At 34.5% G+C, this 24,068-nt stretch overlaps 1 protein-coding gene across 1 annotated transcript in view; it reads left to right on the forward strand.

The window, feature by feature from the left end:
* The window catches only part of Tsc22d2 (TSC22 domain family, member 2), a gene marked incomplete at its 5' end in the record, with an annotated part of 38,817 nt that continues 14,749 nt past the window's right edge, over window positions 1-24,068 (forward strand). The window contains 2 exon segments of the mRNA XM_013518634.1: window positions 1-1,017; window positions 11,360-11,431. Of these exon segments, the coding sequence (XP_013374088.1) occupies window positions 1-1,017; window positions 11,360-11,431 (1,089 nt within the window).

Raw genomic sequence — 24,068 nt, forward strand, 5'->3', positions numbered from 1 at the left:
CGGGCCGGGCGGCTCCCCTCCGGGGCCCGGCGCGCAGGCTCTGCAGCCGACGAATGTAACCCTGGCGCAGCCGGCCGCGCCCCTACCTCCGCAGCTCCGCGCGCCTGCGACGCAGCATGCCCAGCACTTCGCCTACCCCCAGCCCCAGATGCAGCCCGCGCACTTGCTGCCGGGCCCGCCCTCGGGCCAGAGTGAGTACTTGCAGCCGCTCGCGGCCGCCTTCCAGCCGCCCAGCCCCGCGCAGCCCTCCTCCGCCGGCGCCGGGGCCGCCGCCCCTCCTGCGGCCAGCTTTCCGGTGGGCTCCGGCCAGAATGCCTCTTCGCTGGGTGTGCAGATGAGGGCCACGTCTTCCCAGCCCAGTGACGCGGTGGCCCCGGGACCGGGACTAGTACCAGGCGGGCAGGCCGCGCCTTGTCAGCCGGCTGGGGTGACCCCGGCTGCTGTTGGAGGCGTGGCGCAGCCGGGCATGGCTTCTACCGGGGCCGGGCCGCCTCAGTCCGTGCCTCCGCCGCAGATCGGTGGCAGTGCTCAGCTGTCAGCTGTGCCTGGTGGCCCTCACACCGTGGTGCCCGGAGTTCCAAACGTGCCTGCAGCCGTGCCCGCTCCCAGCGTGCCTAGTGTGTCTAGCACTTCTGTTACTATGCCAAATGTACCTGCGCCTCTGGCCCAGTCGCAGCCGCTAAGCAGCCATACACCAGTCAGCAGGAGCAGCAGTGTAATCCAGCACGTTGGGCTGCCCTTAGCTCAAGGCACACACAGTGCACCAACAAGTCTACCACAGTCTGACCTAAGTCAATTTCAGACTCAGACCCAGCCTTTAATCGGGCAAGTTGACGATACTAGAAGAAAATCAGAACCCCTACCTCAACCACCACTTTCTCTCATTGCTGAAAATAAGCCTGTTGTGAAGCCACCTGTTACAGATTCCCTGGCAAACCCTCTTCAGTTAACACCTATGAACAGTCTTGCCACCTCTGTGTTCAGCATAGCTATTCCTGTTGATGGTGATGAAGACAGGTATGGATATCTTTTTATTTTAGAAATTTGATAAGAACGGCCAATTTGGGATGAAACTTTGGTAGAGCTGTTTTTGAGTCCTTCGGTTTTAAATGTAAAACTTAGTTTATGTTTGGTAAACATTGATTTAAATTGCTGGAATAAGTGTGTAATAAGAGTTGGTCTTGTTTTTGTAAAAGCACTAAAATGGGTAGGAGTGTGACAGTGTTTAATTCAAAAAAACAGATTTCAGCTTAATCTTCCTTTAAAGGTGGTAGTTACTATGCTCCCATAGGGTAGGCCCTTTCTTTAAGTTAGCAGTCATGCTTGAACACTTTTGGTCGTTTTGTTAGTGTTATGTTTTGATGCTAAACTATGAATTTTTTTAGAAGTTTTCAATTCCAAAAAACCAGTGAGCCTTCTGGTTACTTCAAAAGAACCCATGTAAGGAATCTCCTCCTTTATATTTGGAAAGACTGGAGAGATAAAAGTGAAATGTCAAGTCTAGGTTTTGAGAGTCATTAATTATGAACTAAGTGTTCACCTTTTTAGTGAAAGGGGGTCACAAAGCTTCCCAGTGACTTCTTTAAGACAGCTGTTTTTTGTTTAAGCAAAAAATGTATTGGAAAGATGTTTTTACCTTCCATAAGTTTTTTACTGTGGGAAAGGGAGGTGTGAGATTTTCATAGTAGTAAAAACTTTAGCTGTTGAAATTAGTAGTTTTATAGTAAAAGTGTAAATGTCAGTAGTTGGCTCCCTCTATGTAAGGGATGCTTTATTAATGGTTCTTCAAGTGAAAACTGATGTTTTGTTACACCGTTTGCTACAACAGTTGATGTTTGGCTATGGTTTAAGGAGAATTTTTAGTGATTTTGAGGAAATATTACATGAAAGTTTGATATATATTGCAAATTTCTTAAAACCGACTTGTTACAGTGTTTTAAAAATTACAAAGAAAATCTCATATTTTGCAGTTCCACATGAACTTATTGAGGTTTTTGAGAGGTTAGTTTTAGGTGTGTTGAAAGATCAAAATTATTTTTATGGGTTTCTAGAATAATTAGTTTGTAGAAGAATACAGTGTAATGTTAAAATTCTTGTTCTTCCTGTTTCTTTAGCTTTCCCTTCTAATTAGCTTTATATTTTTGTTACATGGTTCTGTCTGAAAAATGCTTACTAAAATTCATTCATCTTCTCTGCTTTTTGTAATTTAAGTTCATCTTTTTTTGTAGGTGACTTTGCTTGTGGGACTCATATTTCACTTAAGAACTCTTAGAGAATAATATAAAGGAGCTCAGCTAGCTAGTTCTTGAGAGATTTTATATGGATATGATCACCAAGAATGTGATTCCACGAGCCATTCAAAAAATTCCTCTATTTTTCTGGTTGCTCCCATTTTACACATCGGGACACATACGAATAACTTGAAATAAACTTGTTTTTTTTTTACCTTTGCTAATAGTCAACAGAAATAGTCAACAGGAATCTTCCTTTTTCTAGCAGCCAGAAGCCAGTCTTTCCTGATAAGTTTGTAAATAACCTTTTCCTTACCTCTGTGTTCCTGTACATTGCCCCATATCTCTTCAAGAAGTGACTATGACTAGTTTCCCAACCTTCTTTCCTTTCCTTAAACATACATGTCTATGACTGAAGAATACATTTTCCCTCCTTCTCTACAAACCTCTCTCAGTTCATAGAATATGTAGTTATATGCCTCAGAATCTTAATAGGATGATATGGCATGAAGCAGAGAGATCTGTTGACAAGTGGAAGCTCTGAAATGCATTCTTTAAGTTATGATCTCATGACCACAAAGATGCATTTATTGTCCTTTTGTTGTATTAAAAGCTGGTAATCTCAGGAATCTCATTACAAAACATGTGAATGATTGAACTACCAATACTGCTGTATCATTTTTATCCTTTCAGCAGTTAAACTATAGTGCAAGTGTATAGTCCCATTTTAAAGATGGCATTTTTCTCCCACACCCCAGTCTCTTAAAATCTGCATTGCTAATCAAATGTGCATCTGCAGTATTTATTATAGCCTTTCCTTGGTATTTAATTTAACATGTTAGTTTCCAAGATGTAATCTTACACATTTGACATGTTATCACTAGAACAACACACCTGGTGAAGGAATGAATCCATTAAGTAGAAGGAGTATTTTTTTAAAGGAAAAACAGTTTTAAAAGAGAAGACATTTTAAAGTTTGACGCTTGAAATTGAATAACACAATTTTCCAGGCATATATTTAAATCACCAAGATGAATACTTTAGAGAGAACAATACTAACTAAAAATTTTAACATGGTAATTTTGGGTCTCCTTAAATTAAAATTTGCTACCATTTTATTTGCAGTCATTCAAATGTAAAATAAAGAAAATTGGAATGTGAGATCTAGAGTAATTAAACTTGGTGAATAGGTTGACAGATTCATATCCTTATGAAATATTACAAGTAATGTTTGCCTTTTTTACAAAAAATAATTTAGGACTTTATTAGACAGTATTTTGAGAAATGGAAGGAAAATGGGAGAATAAAAACTGAAGTGGATTTTAGGTTGATACATTGAAAATATCTCATGATTTTGGTTCCATTACCCAATACAGATTGTGATCACTTATATTAAGAATCTGGCCTTATGTTAGTGCATCCTAATATTATCACATCTTTAAAAGGGTTCATAGTTGCATATGCAAAAAGTTCTCAGATATCATTGCCTGACCATGGTATCTTCGTAGCCATTAGAAAGGCATATGGTTAGTTGTTGAGACTTTATCAGACTAATTTTATATAAACTGGTGGATGTAATGATGGTTGAACCAGTTGTCTGGCCACTTTTACAGTGATCTTTCAAAATTTTATTTAAACTACCTACACATTTAACAGACTCTTTTACTGTAAATGGGGAGATGTATAAAATTTACTGGCCCTAAAAGGAACACAGTACAGATTGCTTTCCATAGATAACCAACCAACATGAACTCAGTAGGCTGCATTCCAGGAACTCATGAATGGCTGCAATTGTGAACTGTCAAATGCAGTCCAAGACTGTTGAAAACCTGATTGTAAAGATCCCTTAGTGGCATGTATCTCTTAACCTTGTTAATGGTTTTATTTACGTAGTTTGTTAATGACTACTGATAAAATATTATAAATTGTGAATACTAAATGATGTGCTAGAAATATAATTTTATACATACATTTTTTTAATGGAGCGCTTTTTGTTTTTTAACTTGAAGTTTGAGAGGATCATGTCTACCAAGAGGCAGAATTGTTGACGTATAGGCACTTTTTAGAGCTATGTTAGTTGAATGCCTTACTACATTTAAGTCTAAAATTGTGGAGGTAATTTTGCTCCTCTCTCTTTACAATTGATGTGTAAATCACACACTAGATATATTATTCAGGTCCTGCGGCTATAGGTGTTATAGGTAAAGGTATAGTGCTTGGCTAGCATGTTTGTTCCCTGGATTCAATCTCCAGCACTGCAAAAAAAAGAAAAAGACCCAGATTTGGAAATGGTGTGATACTGGATTTATAGATCAGCTACTTGACCATTTGGAGTGGAGTGTAACTTTTCTCTGTACCAGAGAGATTGGAAGCAATTATGTTCTCTAGTCATCACCACTAAGGAGTAGTAGCCCCACCAAGGTAATGGTAAAAAAATAGACAAATAAATCTCTTTCCTAATAGAGGAATAGGTTAGGAGAGTATAAAAGGATTTTGGCTTTTTTTTTTCCTCTAAAATGACAGAAATTGGAGATGGAAGAGTATAAAATGATAGGAAATAATCAAGATGGAAGAAAATATAGTAAGAATTACCTAAAATATGGTCTTAAGGGATAGGAACACTTGTAAATGATGAGAAATAATTAATTTTTTCCTTTAATAAACTGTTTTAGATCAGTATATATTTCATTTTGTGAAGATATATTGTTTATTTCTTAGTTGTATTACTCTTTAAATACTTAACTTTGAGGAAGGAGAAGCTTTACAAAAGCAGATCTGTCTGGTTAAAGGTAGCCTGAATGATGTTCTCTAACTAATTCCTTATAAATGGAAAGAGCAGATTTTTTAAAATCAGAAATCTTAATAGTTAACAGTATTTATAGGGAATATTGCTGCAAAACAATTGCATTGAAAAAAAACATCCTTTGAGCGTATAGTTTTTCTTTAAATTCAACCAGTGGGCTTGTGATTTAGGGCTATCATTTTAGAGTGTATAATACTAATTACTGCATCCACAAAGAATATGCATACCTGAATCATTGACTTAATGTCTTTCCCACAACAAATCTTTGACATACCAAATTACTCAGTATTTGCTATCTTCTTAATCCGGCATTGTTTAAGGCAAAAATAGGGTCTCTCCCATTAAGATTTAGGAAGAGTAGCCATTTTATATCATTTCTATTTATCATTCTATGACACTAATAAATATATTGTATATACTATAAACTTGGCTGTTTATATTTAAGGTATATTATTTGACAACTTTATCTTTAAAATATTTACATAATCTCTACTTTTAGATCAAGTAAATTGGATATATATTACACTGCTCAAGACCTCTCATATTTAAAACCGCAAATCAGACCTAAGTTTGTAGTCTTACATTTCTTTCAACTCATGTCAACAATTGTTTTTAAAAAAAAATGAGCGCTTACCCTTTAAGTTGTACCACTGTGCTAAGTATTTGATACAGTTGAATGTAAGCTAGTTGTTTAGTTCTGTAAATCTTGTTTCCTCCTGTGAATATAACACCTAGTTTGGAGAGTACAGAAGTAGTAAGTTAGGTTTGCAAGTAATATATGAATAACCAGTAACATAAGACAATTTGCATGGCTGGCATACATCACAGAAATGTGAATATAGTATTTCAGGGTGTGAACTTTCTCGTGTAGTCCCTTGTCATACTACAAATTATTCTGAGAGTTTTCAGTTTTGATCTGCAAGTGTAATTGTATAGTATGGACTTACAGAAAAGGAGACGCTGTTTTAGGTCAGACATCATGGTGTAGTAAGCAATAGAGCAAATTACGTTCTGATCTTGGCGTTTCTACCACCTTGTGATGTCTTTTGTCAAATCATTAACTTCTCTCAGTTTTTCTCATTTGGGAAAGTAGAATTTGAGATTTGGTCAGATTTCAAGATTTCTTCTAATCCTATTGAGTTCACATATTTAGATGAGTTTCATGAAATTACTACCAGTTTAAACCTTTCTCTTTGTAAATCCCCATTTTTTGCCGGTAGGCAATTTTGTGATAAATTAAGTTTGCAAGTGCTGATTAAGTATATCAGATGCCAGAGAAAATGTTTAAAGCAGTAATATGTGAACTATTCAACTTCTTGTGCTCTGAGTAGTTAGTACTGGAATACAGAAATAAAACTATCCTTCCCTCCAAGATCTCAGGCTATATGAAAAGAGTATCAGATGTGATGAACTAAGTATGAATGCTGTTGGCAACAATTTTGTGTGGGAAGGTAATAGACTGTCTTCTGTTTGAAAGTTATTTTCTGCACAGGTATTCATTTATATAGTTCAAAATTCAAAATGTGCAGAAGAGGATATTGAAAGACTGTCTTCTACATCACTAGTCACCCAGTTTCTCAGAATCAATGCATTATTTGTGCATTCTTCTGAGGCTGACTTTGAACTGAATCTTAAATGGGTCATTCATATTAGATCACTGATAAAGAGAAAGGGATGATTTTCCAAGACCAGAGAGAAGGCAGTTTGTATAATGATGTGGAAGAGTGAGAGTCTGTCACATTTGTAAAGTGATATGATTAATTTAACAGAAACCAGAGTGAAGGGCTTAAATTTGGTAAATTGAGATTTCTATAGTAAGTTTATGGTTGTTATTAAAGATCTCTTGAAGTTCTTACTGTAAAAAGTAATATTGGTAGCCATTCAGTACCCCTTTCAGTGATTATTTTTTAAAGAAAAATCTTGTGAACAAAAGTTTTGTTTAGGGAGTATGTGAAGGATTGAGTCCCAGAAATCAGAATTCTCATTCAGTAGAATGTACTAAAATACAAATAGTTTGGAACACCTACTTCTAAATTGAAGTATTCTGTTTGCCTCAATAGTACCTTAGTGGTGATGCAACATTCAGTACATTTTAACATACTCTACCAAAAGATTTTTAAAGAGCATAATATGTAAATTATAACGCTGTGTTAAATACATATCCACCTTAATTGTCAGACCCTATATATGCATAATCTCATTTGATCTTTTCAGCAACTTATAAGGAAGAATCCACTCCACCTCTTTCATGGATTAAGGAAGGAAGTTCTGAAGAAAATGTAGTTGTTGTTGTTGTTGTTGTTTTTAGACAGGCTCCTGCCAGGTAGTGCAGATTGGCCTTCTACTCACTTATATAGCCCAGGCTGGCCTCGAACTCACAGAAATCTTCTTGCCTGAGCCTACCAAGTGCTGGGATTACAGGCATGCACCACCTGGCCCGGCTCCATAGCTATTTTTGTGTTAATTTTTATTTATATTAGTACATGTTTACAGTACATAATGATTATATTTATCATGAAGAATTGGTACATATGCATAACACATCTTAATTCTTTTTAAGTCCCCTTCATCTTGTCCTCTTCCCCTTGCTTTTCTCTGCCCTCTTCACTCCCACCATCTTTTGGCCCCTTTCCTAACATCTATCCTTAATTTATTCTTTGGGTTCCTTATATAAGAGAATACCTAGCTATTAAGTGACAGAGTATAGAGATATACTCAGCTCTTCAAGCCAGTGAGTGCTCTTGTATTTTCTCAGAGTTAGAAGTTTTTTGCTTTATTACTTGGCACACAGTGAAATAGAATGAAATGAAAAAACTGTAGCCATTGATATGGTGTATTGTAACTCCTTAAATGATACGTTAATTTTTTATAATCTCCAGATATTAATATTAGAAATGACCCTTGTTGATTTTATATTTCCCTGGGTTCTACCCAGAAATCTCTGAAATTGACTTTTGACATGTATAAAACAAAAACAAGGTGTTCTTTGAGTTCAAGGCTCACATACCTTACCCTTTTAGCTTTTATAACTTTATTTTGGTATTTCTGTATGTGTTTTTCCTCCTTGTTACAGTTAACCCTACAAAGATAGTATCTTGCTAAATTAAGCAAGTAGTCATCTATTATGTGCATTATATCCTTTTCTCATGTACTATTTTTATATACTTGGAAATTAACAGACTATCCAGGATGTAAACTCAGGGAGGAAAGAATATATTTTGTTTAGTAGTTTTACACATCTACTATTAGGAAATTAGCGTTTTCATTTAGGTGCCTGAAATCAGTATAAATCATACCTCAATCTTCCCAAAAAAGTGACTTCATTGGCTCTATATTTAGAATGGTAGTTTATATTGACATCACATAAGTTGTTAAAAAACTGGTTTCAGTTTTTTTTTTCTTGCATAGAAGAAAATTTGAGACCAAAACTGTAAAATTCTGATTTTTTTACATTTCAGTTACCTCTTGATACTTTTAGGTTTTAGACTGTCGCCTTAAAATGATCCTGTTAACAGTTTTCCTTGAGCGCTTGCTCCCTTCAAATTTTATGCTATTCCAAACCACTTGTCTTTTTTTTTTTGGTTTTTCTCCCGTACCGGGAACCGAACGCACGACCTTGCGCTTGCCAGGCAGGCGCTTTGCCGCTGAGCTAAATCCCCAGCCCCCAAACCAGTTGTCTTTGATGACCAGTGTTAGTGCTTATAAATGTCTTTTCCTCCCCCACCCAACTTTGAAGTTCTTGATTAACTAGGTTTCATAAACTTAACTCCTTTTAACAGTGCCTGTTCATCAGTATTTTGAGGCAACTTCTTGCTATTTGCTTTTTTAAAAATGCTTCATTTTATAGATAGCATCTCTGTTGAAGGAGTCCAGAAGTAACACCAAAAAGAAAAGTACTTTTTTTGTGGCGGTGTTGGTGGTCAGACCTTTATTTATCCTTGTGCATTTTAGGCAAGTGTTATACCACTGAGTTACATCCCCAGCCCAAAATTGCATTTCTCATAATAAGACTTAATCAGTAAAATCTAAGCTGTGTAAATTTTTCTATTGCACATATAAGATTGTGAAACTACAAATGGCTTCATTTTCTTATGTGTAGAAAGAGTGATTGTTAATTGTCACCTCTTGTAAGGGTATTCTGGTATGTTCTAAAAGCCTTTGGATCTATTTATTCTGTTTCACAAGTCCTTTTCACACTGCAGGAATTATCGTTACTCTAGATATCATTCTGTTTTCCCTTTAGATTAACTTACTGTTATGCCAAAAAAAATGCTGAGATTTCACTACTTAAGTCTTACGACTTCATTTGAAACCAGACCGATTTATTGGGCCTTAAATATTTATTTCTAAAGTCAGAGGATCTGAAGTTCGTTCTCTAAAAATTATCCTTATAAATATATTTATTTTTAAAGTGAATGTCTTTGGTAAATTTTTAAATCTAAACTTGGAAAATAATTCCCAAGCCTACTCTTTGATTTCCTCCTATATTTACTACCTTTTTCTCTGAATCATTCCATTTAGACTTGTCCCCAAACAGATCTGTGAGGATAGCAAACTACTTATTATATGGTCCTAGATGGGCCTGTTGTTGGTTTTTTCTTTTGTTTATTTGTTTTTTAAGCCAAATTAAGTTTTTGGTTGGTTTTCATTTGATTTGACACATTGATCTATAAGTACAGTTAAAAAAAGTCATCTGACATATATTTTGAGAGGATGTAAGATGTTAAATAGAATTTAGAAGCCTCTTAAACCTTGTTATTGGCAGGTCTAATGAGTGCATTTGATATTAGAGACCTAGTTAAAGGCAGAGAAAGTGTTAAAAGATTGGAAAGCCTTTGGGGCAGGGCAAACAAGTGTATATTAAAGAAAAAAGTATACATTAAAGAAATCTAATTAATCAAATAGCTGCTTTGGTAATGCTCTTACAGCTAGTTTCTGTCTGCCTTTTCTGGTTTATCTAAAAAGAGGTACCAAATGGTTGAAATTTTAAATTCAATCTATATCACAATTCCTTGAGTCTCGCTGTATGTTTAACATACTGATTGAAAATCATAAATTCTGGGTCCAGATTGCTACCTACTAGCTTTGTGACATCAGGCAGTTTACTTCTGTCTGATCCACTTTTCTAACCTGTTGAGATGGGACCAACAACAACCCTCTTTTGTTAGGGCTGTCATGAAAATTGAGTTAATAATGTAACACACTTAGAATAGTGTCTGGTACATATTTAGCACTTAACATTCTTAGCTTCTGTGCAGTCTGCTGCACTGTGGGTCAAGAATTCTAAAAGTCGCGTTGACAAGTATTTTTTCCCCAGAAGTACAGGTAAATGGTAAGGGAGACCATACAACTGTGCTGAAGAGGAAGGAAAATTGTTAAAAGAATTGTTATTCCCTGAAAAACTACTGAGATACCAAGTGTGAATCATACATAGTAGAAGATTATCCAGATGAGCCCGTCAGTTAAGATTCTATAGTATTGCCAGGTATGGTGGTGCTTGTCTATAATCCCAGCACTCAGAAGATTGAAGCAGAAAGAACACCGTGAGTTCAAGGCCAACCTGGACTATGTAGTATGTTTAAGGCCAGTCTGAACTACATAGCGAGACCATTTCACACACACACAAAAAGATTCTGTGGTGTTAGCCCTAGGAAATATATCCCAAGGGAATGATGATTATGATGAAATGGGTGATTCTGGTGGAAATGAATGATGATTATGGTGAATAGACTTACCTTTTTAAGGGGCATTATACCAATATAGGGAGTTAGAAAGCTTCCATACAAAGATGTGCTAGTCCAGAAGAACCGCACATAAATAATTCTGAAAGTGGGAAAATGTCAAGTCCAACTCAGAAAAGGAATCTTCATTATTATCAAACCCTTTCCACTTAGCAAATCCTAAGAAAGGTATAGCTTAACATTTTATAAGAATATTCTACCTGGGAACAGCTTTGTTAAGTTGCTTAACCAATAAATATTTATGAAGGCATGTGATACAGAATAGTGTTGATAGCCCTATGAACTAGTCACATTCATATGTATATATTAGATGTACACACACAGTTGGATGCTAGTGTTTAATTTTATTTATTGTTACCCTTTTATTTTGGTCCTGAATGATGGTTGGGGTCTACTAGATTTTTGTCTATTTTCCAGTTCTTTCAAAATGTTATTTTAAAGCTTACATGGTTTTTCCTTTTTTCTTTTGTTTTAAATTAAAGCAGTTGCACTGTATTAAAATTCCTGTTCCTCTTTTTTTGAAAAAGTAGTGATTTTACTGTACATTCTCAACCTCATTTCCATTTGATTCTTGGGTCTCACAGGAATCCTTCAACTGCTTTCTACCAAGCGTTCCATTTGAACACGTTTCAGGAATCAAAGAGCCTCTGGGATAGGTATGAATACTTACGTGTAATGCATACATGCAAAGTGTATGCATGAATTGCTTTGCATAAAGCTGACCTTTGTTATAAGGGGGAAAATCACATAGTACTAGCATGAGACAAAGCAGCAAAATAAACCAAAAGGACAGTTTGTATTTTATGTAGACTATAAGTATGCTTTTCTGTTCACTGCATTTTGTGTACCTTATTTATTTTTTTAAAGATTTTCCTGTTACAGCTGGGCATGGTGGCTCACATCTGTAATCCCAACATTTGGGAGGCTGAGGCAGGAGGATAGTCGTGAGTTCAAGGCCAGTCTGCACTACATAGTGAGACACTGTCTCAAAAAAAAAAAAAAGATTTGCCTATTCTATTGAATTTTATGATATGAAATAACCACTTGTTATATTTTAATGTAAAAATATATTCTGTAAAATAAACCAGTTATTTTAATTTTGTGCTGTTTTACATGATTTCTCTGTAAAAGCTACAAAAACAGAGCAAAATATTTCAAATTGAAAAATTGGAGGAGGTACAAGACCAAGGTATTGAGACAGTCATTTAGTTTCAGATGAGAAATTTTGAATGCTAAATTTGTTTGGTAGTATTTGGTACATCTGCATTACTGGCTTGTAACCCCCTAAAACAGTTGCTTTCTCACAACTATTGCATATATTTTTTTAACTTTTAAAAACATAAAGTATTGGAGTTCATTTTTGGCAAAAAATACTTTGGTTTATCTTTCTGCTTAACACATTTTAAATAGTGTATGTTCTGTTCATTTATTTTGCTACATATTTATTAGTACTACTATCATTCTGTATTTAATAGCGCAGACAGTGTTTTCAAAATTCACACAAAGCTTGTTAGATTCTTTTAACCTTGCCTGGCAACGCATTTATGTCTTCTGGCATAGTTTTGGATAACACTTGCGGACTCAACTTCATCTCTTTCATTAGAAAGAGTATTGCATGTACATGTCATACTAAGACATGGTCTACATAGCCTAGAAGGGGTAAAACTTTCCTAGGCTTGATTTGCTTGTGTGTGTCACTCTAAAGATACTTTCTCTCAAAGTATCTTTTATAATGTATATTCCTTAACAAAAATGTATTTGAATGGTCACTTTTGGAACAGGAAGTTCAAAATTGACAGTAACAGGTTTATAAAATCAATTTTTAAATAGTTCTGCTGTAGCAGTATAAAGTAATACTATATGTAGGATTTAAATCTCGCAGGAGCCGGGCGTGGTGGCGCACGCCTGTAATCCCAGCACTTGGGAGGCTGAGGCTGGAGGATCGTTGGGAGTTCGAGACCAGCCTGGGCTATGAAGTGAGCTCAAGGCCAGCCTGAACTGCATAGCAAGACCTGTCTCAAAAACACACACACAAAAAAAAATCTCACAGGAAACAAACATGAGGATAGAGATGAGTATTTTGGAGTATGTACATTATACTTTTCTCAAAAAGACAAAAAAAAAAATCTCACAGGAAACAAACATGAGGATAGAGATGAGTATTTTGGAGTATGTACACTGTACTTTTCTTGAAGAAAAAGGAAAAAGAGCTGTCTGTTTAGAAATTTAGTCAGTTTGAAAAGTTTTAATTTTTCAGCTAACTTTTGGTGGATGCCCTATAAATACATTATTTTTGTCAAAGTAGAATAGAAAGGCTTGAGCTTTAGTTTTCATTGTTTGTATCTAACATTAACAGAGTTCTCTGTTTCATTTATAAAACAACCGTAGAAGTTGACTGATCATTTGTTGTACAGCTAAATACTCCTTATCTGTTTTTTTTTCATAGATAGCAGGAACTTTTAAGATATCAGAAGTGAGGCAAGTTGCTTTAATTATAGTTTCTCAGGGATTAAAAAAGTAATATTCTCTCTTCTTGCAGCCTGTTTTCCAGAGCCAGAGAAGTTAATGGACAGTTTTCTATAGTGTGTTAATATCAAAACACAGTCAGAATTTCTATTGTAGCTCAGCCATTCTTTGCTGGAAGTTGACCTGTTGGTATCAAGGTGACAGGCCCAACCCAGTGGAAACTGACTAATGGCTTCCTTATCACTTTTCCAACTAGCTTATTAGATTTTTAATTGAAAGAAGCAGTAGCAGCCAGCTTTATTAGTTCTAACAATCTAAAACAAGTTGCCCAATACCTAGACTTGTTGATAGGTGTATCAGGTGAGAAAGTACTGTGGTACTGTTTAGTCATTGCAGACAAGTTGAAGATATGTGTATGTTAAGCTTTACAGAAATGTTAGATATAACTTCTCCCCTTGTTTGTTTTGGATCTCATCGAATTACTTTCTTCCTATAATCCTATAAATTTAGATTTTTTAATTATACAGATTTCTTAAATATGTACTTCACAGGGGTTTTCTGCTAAAAACCATTTAGGAGTTTAGTGGGCCATAACTTCCTTACATTATTTATTTTGAGGCATAAATTTGCATGTCAGTGTTGCCAAATACCATATTTCAGGTTCCTATCTATGAAACCTTAGAATTTATGTGGGGCAGCTTTTAAACCTCATGCCAGTTTTCATTGCACATGCCCTAGACTGGGTATTTTAAAATTCTTGGTTTTTCTTAATTCACAGATTAGAATTCCCCTCCTCCAAGATTCTTTCAATTTAGCAGGTCAAAATGAGTGACTGATACACTTTTCCCACATTGACTTAATAGTTCTCTAACAGCCCCTTTGTTTCCCTCACTATTTACATTAGAATTAGCAAATAGAGACTGTTTCTGCCTATATTTAGATATTCTCTTTGGGTATATCCAGTGCTTTCCTGCACTAAAAGCTACTCTGAAGTTACTGCACTAAAAGCTACTCTGAAGTTACTGCACTAAAAGCTACTCTGAAGCCTCCATTTCTGTCGTCATGTAGTGTCGTCATAGTTTCTGTCTTCCCTATTAGTTGACTGTAAAACCCTCAAGAAATCAATCATTGAAACCATCTTCAAATATAAGGACAGTTAAACTGATAGCTTAGAAATAATTCAGTCCTTTCTTACGAAGCCCTGTTTATTAAAATTAGCTTTCTTCATCTTATTATGAAGTTATTTTTTAGTGAAATCCTACCATGTTAACATTTCAGAGTACTTTATAATTTGACCATTATTTAAATGTAACTTCAAAAACTTCTTAGATTTGTTAAATCTACAGTGTTTATCCTCATAAGTCACTAGGGATTCTTGTTGATATAGAAGTAAGAGCATTAAGTAGAAAGAAAATACAATTGTATGTAGAGCGCAGTGAATGTAGATTATTGGGATACTAGTGAAATGTGAAAGAAAGCCACATAAAACTTCCAAGATCCATGTGTTCTGAAAACCTACTTGGGAATTTCAGTAAAATATTAAAGAATTGGTCATATTATGAAGTATAGTCAGCCCTCTTTATGCACAGACAGGTTCTGCATCCTTGGATTCAGCCCATCTCAGAAATTTTTTTTTACTTGCATCACAGATTTGTTGTCATCATTCCCTAAATAATATAATATCACAAATATTTACATAGTAATGATACTGTTTTAGGTATTACAAGTAATTAGGGATTTAAAGAATACAGGAGGGTATGCATAGGTAATATGTAAATGTAGTGGCATTTTTCATAAGAATTTGACTGGATTTTGGCATTCACAGGACGTCTTGGAACTAGTAGCCTGAGACACCCAAGGGAGGACTATAGTTTCTGGCAGTACATTATTGTCCCAGATTGTAGGCATTTGACATTAAAGAATTTTTCTGTTGCATTTTAAATAGTTCTCTTGAGATCACTTTTTCTAATCCAAAGACTAATAATGGCTTAGCATTCCCTTTTGTATCATAGCTCACAATAAAGCTAAGGGAAAAATCTAAAATTTGCTGTTATTTCACTCAGTAAAAGTTCATTGACTCCTATAAGTCAACATTGGAAGAAACAAGATTAGTAAAACTCAGTGCCTACTTTAAAGGAGCATGGTCTTAATATGGATAAAGATAGATTTATTATTATCGCATGATTTAAAGTAATAACTACCATATAAAATTTAAGTACTTTATGTCTCTCAAGGACAGCTAGATGGGTTGGTCAAAGTTTCTTCAGGAATTGGCTTTTTGAATTAGAAACAAGTGGGTTAAATTTAGTCTTGCAGAGCTAAAGAGTTGAGGGAAAGAGGGCAGTCCAGTTACAGGAAATTCTGTAAACCATTGTCAAAATACACAGTAATTGCTGTAATGATAGTTAAATTTGTTTGGTGCCTCACATACTGTACTTAAAGACAACAGAGAGAAGAAGCTGAGTTGGATAGAGACCAAAAAAATACTAGAGAGCCACTGAAGATCTAAATGAATGGTGATGAGGAAAGATTATCAGAAGATAAGAATTTGAGATTTTATAACTCATTAAATGTAATAGGGACACACTCAATCTTGGCTCCTAAGTGTCAGAAACCTAATTGAGGGAATGCTGGCATTGTTAGGAAATACTGGTGAAAGAATTATTTTGGAAAGGAGAAAATAGTGATGGGTTTTTTGTTTTTAGCTATTTTATGGATAAGTTGACTGGTAGAAAAAGTGAAAAGGAAAATATTTATGATACAGTTGGTTGCCCCTAGTTGTCCTCTCTTTCTCTGTTATAAAATAAGAATTTCTGACCATTCTAGAAACAAGCAAGCATTTATCATAGTTACAACTTCTTAGAACAGTATAGGGTACTTTTTTGAACAGTAGGGTGAAAATGTGCCCACGTACTCAATATCTTGTTGTACTATGTAATAGAAATTTCTCATAAAAGAAAGTGAGCTAAATGATAAACATAAGCCTAGTTTTTACTGAACTGTAAGTACTTTTTAATATCACATTCTATATTAAATGAGATTTTTCCTAGTCACAAATTGAAAAAGATAGAAGTGATTAAGAAAACATACAAAATGTTCCAGAGTGGGGCTGGGGATTTAGCTCAGCGGCAAAAGCGCCTGCCTGGCAAGTGCAAGGTCGTGAGTTCGGTTCCCGGTACCGGGAAAAAAAAAACCAAAAAACCAAAAAAACAAAATGTTCCAGAGTTGTAATAGCAGTATTGCCAGTAATTCAAGATTGATGTTAGTATAACTTTCTAATAAACACTGATTTAAAAAAATAAATAAATAAATAAACACTGATTTTAGTAAGAATTCTAATTTTAAATTTTAAAGGATATCTAATTTTCATTCAGCTATAAGTACTTTAGCTACCCAATTTCATTTCAGATTTTTAAATAAGGATTTTCTGCATTTTGGAATTTCATGATTGAAACTCATCACATATGGCCATTATACTTTTAAAATGCATACTCAGGAAAAACTTGAATTACTTTAATAATTTTTTAAAATGTAGACTGATCTTAAGCTCTAGACAAAATATGCACACCTTTAAATTTAAAAAAAAATTCTCCATAGTAAAAAACTGATTTTCCTTTAAATATGGCTGTCTTAAATTTGACTTACAAAGACTTTCAGGCATTTATGAAAACAGTGCTGTTTGCTGGCAGGCCCTTTAATAAAAGGTCCAGCAGTCTGACCTTTAAGTGACCAGTTCATCAAAAAAGCCTGTGCAGACAAGCAAATTACCAGCATTATTGATACATATTTCAGGAAGCATTTACTAAGTATGACTGCATATTGTATCTTGTCATGAAATTTGTCCCACAAAAAAGTAAATCACTAAAAATAAACATTTAAGAAATTGTGATAGTATTTTGGTTGATAGGAGATAATAATTTACTGGGAGATAAGAATTACATAAAAACTTCTATAAACATTTGGTAGTATGTTAACGAAATGATGACAACTTTAAACTGTTACTTATACTCATAGATATGGATTTTTGCCTTCACCAGGTGATTTTATTACAAAGCTGTACTTTGAAAAAAGACAAATTTGTATGAGTTTATTGAAGTCAAATGTGTTGTGAGATTACATTTGGAAAAGATTGTATTTGTAAGTGACCCTGTGTAAATAGAAAAGTTAAAATCTATAACAGCATATTTGGATCATACGATCTTTTTTAAGATAACTGCAAAGTTTCCTTTACAATACTGGCTTTGATTTTTCTATAGCTTTGCACAAATTATCTTCCTCTGTAATGGCCTCTTTCTCTTTCCCATCCCTTACTCCATTTTACTGTTTTATTCATGAGTAAACAAACTTAGGCAAAACAATGCCCTCAAACATACTGCTTTTCCTATGGATTTTTGGCAACTAAAAATGTACATGTAGGCATTCTTATCAGACAGAAAATGTTATTGATACTACTTTTCACGAATTAAAATAGATACCCACCTTGAAAATTTTTTGGTAAAAATGTAATAAATTTTAGATGATACTCTTAAAGAAGTACTTTTTGCCATTATTAAACCTTCCTCCCCAACTTCGTTTTCTTCTGTCCCCATACTCAGATAAGCAGTAGGACCACTGCTGAATAGGGTACATTATTATGTTAATTATGGACAGCATGTGACAAGTTTATTCTTACCAACATAGTTGGGCATTGTGGAGACAGACAGATTTAAAAATTGAATGCTGTCTTAAGCATTTAAATGATTCATATGGATTATTACTGCTGTAGCCACCTGTGCTGTAAGTCTAGGAATTTATAAATGGAAGTAGGCCAAATAGTAGAACTCAAATGCCATTCTTTTGGGCTATAAAACTGTCTGTGTACAGGTTATATGGTGTTAAATCATAATTTCCGGATCATGATCTTAAACCTTCATTTGGTTCCATTTCTACTTGATGCTTCAGTAATAAGTATTTCTGATGGCCTGAAAGTCCATGTTGAAATTTAAAGTTTGAAGTATCCAAATCAAAAATGAAATTATTTTACATTTAAAAGATAAAGTACAAAATATCAGTTGTGTGATCATGGTAAAACATAAAAATTTTGCTATAAAAGATTTTTAAAAGCTATTTGATTAAAACACTTATTTACTTAAACTCTTTGCTAGAATTTTTTTTAGAATTCAGCATCGGAGGAGGAATGTGACATAATAATGATCGAAAGCCGAAAGTTTAAAAGTTGTGGTGCCCTCACATGGTTGGAGGGTTATTCTAGCTTCTAAGGACTGAATGTTGTCCACAAGAGTGTCTCATCAGGTCATAAATTGGTAAGACTTAATGGATTAGATTTTATGTATTATACCTGATGTTATTGTATTGAGATGACTATTTATGAACAAAATGAGCACATTGTATAACTAAGAGTATAGTATTAAATATAAGTTAAACATGGAATTTTAAATACTTGGAGTATGTAATCTTTTCAGTTTTTTGAGGCTCAAAGCCGTATCTTTGCAGTGGTGTTTAATAAATACATCCATTTTAAAAAGAAGTGAAATCCTGTGTTACAGTAAAATTACTTAAATATTGCTATCACATCTGTCATAGACACTTACAGCATAGTGAAGAGTGGAAGTGGGCCAAATATTTTCTAATTACTGTTCTAGGAGATATTTCAGAAATAATACATCTTTTTAAAAATATCCATTTTATTTATAAAATATAGTTTAAATTAATTGTATTGCTTTGGGGATTTTACTTCCTTTATAAAAGATATTTTGTTTCTTAATGTGTCTAAAATAGAACCCAAACTTTTTTCTCAGTTTTTACATTGAGAACTAGTAAGATCAGTGTCACATAAAAATATTTTAGAAATTAATGTACATTTTTGTATGCCCTTAAAATTAATTCCATTCATACTAGTACTCTCCTTAGAAAAAATATTTAACTCATTTTGTATACTTTATTTTTGCTTTGTTTTATACAGTTATATTTTTTGGTGGGGGAGCAGGTTTGTAGAATAGTAAAATTTCTCTGATAATAAGATCTTAAAATCTTTAATCTGATCATATTTTATAGAAAGAAGGGAGCCTGGGTTAAGTTATATGCCCAATATCATACAGTTGTAGAATTGATATTCTTATTAAAATATGGCACATAAGTCTATCAAAAATTATTTAAACTTACATATTTTCCAAGAATAGCCAAAAGGTATGGGTTGCTACCAACTAGACAGGCCACTATATCAATTCTTTCCCTTGTACAGATTCATACCCATTCTGTCTTTTGAATAATGGTCGAAATTGTTTGTGATACCGTATTTCATAATTTCATCATATTCTATAAACTTGTTTCTTAAACTAGTAATTGCTCTCAGTGGTAGCCTAGAAGGAAATAAACTTAACAATTGTTTCTTATTTTATATACTTTTCTGTTTTCTTCATTTTCTATAATCTACTTAACATTAATCAGGAAAAAATTTTTAATTTCTGTAGTGTAGAATATTCATATTTAGTGGTCAGGGGCTTCAGAGGATCATGAACCTTGTGGAATTTGAAGTCAAATTTTTTGTATGTTCATTTCTATGAAAGGTCTAAAGCATTTGTCAGACATTTCAAAACAGTTAATATCAGCTAGTAAATGTTTTGTTTCTAAAATGAGAAGCCTTGTTAAGCACCAAAGAAAGTGGTTTGTGAGCAGATCCTTTACAAGTACATTGATCTATTGATCTTTACTGATACTTAACCCAAGATTCTTATAAGTGACCATTAGAATGACGGGATTAGACAAATCAAAACCTGCCTGCTTTTAGTTAAGGAATTTGATACTGTCAGTGGCTGTACTTAAATGTTGATTGATTTCTCCACAGAACAGTTGTGTTTTTTGCTACTAAATGGTTACTCATTATTGGGCACTGTACTATTTTTGGCAGATCATTTTACTTAATTTTCAGAAGTCATGATTCTATGTGTTATCAATATCCTTAGTTCACAGAGAAGGACATAGAAAGCTTAAAGAGGTAAAGCAACTTGATCAAGTCATGTCACCAATGAGTGGTGGAGTTAGAATTTAAGTCTAGCTTTCTAACTGGCATATGGGCTCTCCCAGTCAGTTTGCTGGTATGCAGAGTAACCCCTCCAGGGGCTGGGGATTTAGCTCAGCGGCACAGCACCTGCCTGGCAAGCACGACGTCATGAGTTCGATTCCTGGTACCGGAAAAAAAAAACAAAACCAAAAAACCAAAAAGCAGAGTAACCCCTCCAAAACTTTAGGTTAAAGGAGACTCTTAGGTTGTTTGAATCTACATAAATCTGATTTACTTTGATCATAAGTGGCAATGGATCATCCTCTATTACAAAAACACCTTTTGAAGCATTTAACAAAAAGTTAAGTTGCTTATTCTCTAAAAATATTTGTATTAGCAAGTAAATTTCATTCAAATTTAATGCTTATGATTATAAGCAAATGCATATGTATTTTAAGTACATATGTATATTTTTCTAAAGAAAAGTCTTGATACTTAGTATAATAGTATTAAGTGTAATCACTAAGGAACTCTCCCTTTAATACTTAGGATTTATAACTAGCAGACACTAGAAGGTATTTTAAAAAGCTTCTCTAACTATAAATGATTCTTAGGGTAATGGAAATGTATGTAAAACTCTACTCAGTGTTCATGAGAATTTCTCCTTTGCCCTTAGTTGTGAATAATTCTATTAAGAAACTTTGTATGCCTACTTTTAAAGTACTAGGCAAATTGTATTGATGCATGAATTTTTTCATTCATATCCTTTTGGTTGTTTAATTTTACTTTCAGATGAGCTTCAAATGTTATAGCCTATTTTTAAGTATTTATAATAAAGTGCCTGTGTGTCTAAATATGGCTTGAAATTAAATCTGCATTAATAAAACTGCTTTAAAACAAGTACAAGTTAAAAAGCCATAAGAATTTGTTAAATTGACACTGTTTGCAGATCATATCAGTTATAAACTAGTTCTTCAGTGCCATGGTTAAAAATGTGTATACAACTTCATAGGTCATCAGAATATGAAAATTCTATTTTAAGAGTCTTCTTATTGATAATACATTTATACCCCCAACTTCTTTAGTAGCAATATATGTGCTTTTTCAAAACTCGTTTGGGCAATAGAATAAGAGCAATCACACCTAATCCAAATTTTTAACACAATTATTATTTTAGTGCTTACATATTTCCTTCTAGATTTTGAGTACATATGATATTAATAATGCAATTGTGGTGGATAAGTAGCTCTTCAGTAGTTTTCAATGTTATTAAAAACAAAAGCTAGACCAGGGATTATAGCTCAGTGACACAGGCATCTGCCTGGTAAGCAGAAGGTCCTGAGTTTAATTCCCAGTACCAAAAAAAAAAAAAAAAAAAAAAAAAACAAAAGAAAAAGAAAAAAAACTAAAGCTAATACTGATGTGTAATAGGTTTTGAATTTTAGACGGATGTTTGACATCTGATGCCATCCTTTTCTGTTCCTGCCTCACTGATTATTTCTTCTCAGACCCTCAGGCTTTTCCTTCTTCCTGTCCTGAATATTACTGGAATCCTCAGGCTGCTGTTCAGACTCGCTTTTTACTTTCTTGATTCTATTAAGATGATATGGGTGGCTTTGTATGCCATCTTTATGTGGTAAGAAGTCGTTAGATGCTCTAGGCACTCAAACCTTAGGGCATCTCTTCTCTCATTCAGATTTCCCTGATTTCTCATCACAAAGTACAGTATATCCCCACGAAGTAATGGTTCAGAGTTGGCGGCCTCAGTCATTTCCAGATCTTTCCTTAGAACCTAATAATTTTTTGGAAACCTGCACAATTTTGTGAAAACCGCAAATATCCTCCACAGTTGCTTTTTTGACAGGAGGTTTGCAAGTAGCCAATACAAGAGTGTTACTGAATTCTCCTTGCTGCTGATTGGCCACTGCCCTTTAACCCATCTCAGGCTGATGCATCAGCTTTCCTGCAGCCTGCAACAGGTTGCTGTACTGTGTGTACCATTCTCAAGTGTTCCCAGTCCTGCTCTTAAAGCTGTAGGATCCCTAAGATGCCACCAAAGTGTTCTAATGCTTTATTAATGTGGCAGTTTTATTAAATTAAATTATGTAACTGTAGGAAACAGCACATTAGGGTTTAAACTATAAAAATAGGTGTTTATAGGCATTTTTCTGACCATATCTGAAATTCCGATTTTTCACAATTTGCAGGTGCTCTAGGAATGTAACCCCCACAAATTTGGGGGGCCCACTGTATTGCTAGTGTACCTACTGAGTGTTTCTTCAGCCTGTTCATTTCTCTCATCCCCATACAGGATACTATCCTTTCTTGTATAGAGATGCAGCAATCTTCTAACTTTGTTATTTGAATTTTCTAATGTGGTTTAAGTGTACCTGCTATTCTTTTCACTTGGAATTTTTGTTGTTGTTGTTAATGAGTTTTTTCTTCGCCACCCAGATGTTCCATTTTCTGTAGTATGCATTATTTTTCCTGACCCTAGATATTATTTGCTCCTGAAACACTCTTGCTGTATTTTGGCAGTTGCCATGCCCATAACTTGTATACCTCCTGCTTTAAATTGTAAGCTGATAAACTCAGGTTATATTTTAAATGGCTTAGAATCCTTCTAGGATGTAACATCACAAAATTTGGTATCTGCAAGTAATATCAGATGTTATTATATACAATTATAGGCAAGAATCATGTGTAGAAACCAGATCACCTATGTCCTAAGTCAGTGTTCTATGATATTTAGGGTTTGGGCACTATACTTTAGTAGTACAAAGTATGTAGGTAACATATTAAGTGCTTGCCATCTGCTAGACACACATTACTTCACTGAATCCTAATACTAGTCAGAAGCTACATAGCTTGCCTAAGTCAGATCTTAAAAGTGTTGGAGTTGAAATTCAAACCTTGGTATGACTTTAGATCTAAAGCCCTTTTATTCATTACCACCTCTCAGAGGTTATCCTCTGAACCTAGAATTACAGCTTTGTGTTGGAAGTGACTTTAGTGGTCATTTATTAAAAAAAACTTGTTCCCCATTTGAATCATGTCTACAGTGTACCTTCCACGTTATAATTACCACTTGGACCACCAGTGATGTTTACCTTGGGATCCTGTGGGGCTTTTTTCCTTTTCGTACTTTATGTTTAAACCTTTCATGAAGCCTTCCAGTACAATAGAGAAACTTAAAATTTTGAGGCAGGAATATTAGATGCTTGCTACCATTTGAAGCACATAAAAGAATGTAGTGAAATTCTGTGAAAGTATTAAACTGGGTACATTCTCTAGTTACCTGTTCAGGGCTATATAAGTCATCTGAGCTAGTAGAAATGTGGTTCTAAAGTTCTTTTCCAAAAATATGAGGAGACATTACTTCATAACTTAGAGATCTTGAAGATATCTTACCCACTTCTAAATTTTTATTGAGTCTAGGGATGATACAAGGACTTCATGGAATAGCTTTACTTGTGCTTGCTCTAATCCAAGTGCAGTATCTTAGAATTTTTGTTCAGACTCCTAGATCTAGTTACTGAGAACTGCTTGTACATAGGGCATGCTTAAAAATATGGTAGTTTGAACTGTTTTCTTTATCTGACCCAGCCAAACCTTTAAGCCTTGGGTCTTTTGTTTCTTTCACTTCTGATTGAATGGCAAGTAAAACTGATCAGTTGAAAAGGCTTATAGATAGGTATTTATTATATACAATTAAGACTTTCACTAGATTTATAAATGATTTCTAAATTAAAAGAAAAAAAGATCTTTCAGGTTTCTATGCAAAAGATCATTTAGTTTTTAAAGTTAATTTTATTTTTCACTTTAAG

This window comes from Chinchilla lanigera, unplaced genomic scaffold, assembly GCF_000276665.1.
Source record: "Chinchilla lanigera isolate Chin_1 unplaced genomic scaffold, ChiLan1.0 scaffold00047, whole genome shotgun sequence".
NCBI lineage: Eukaryota > Metazoa > Chordata > Mammalia > Rodentia > Chinchillidae > Chinchilla > Chinchilla lanigera.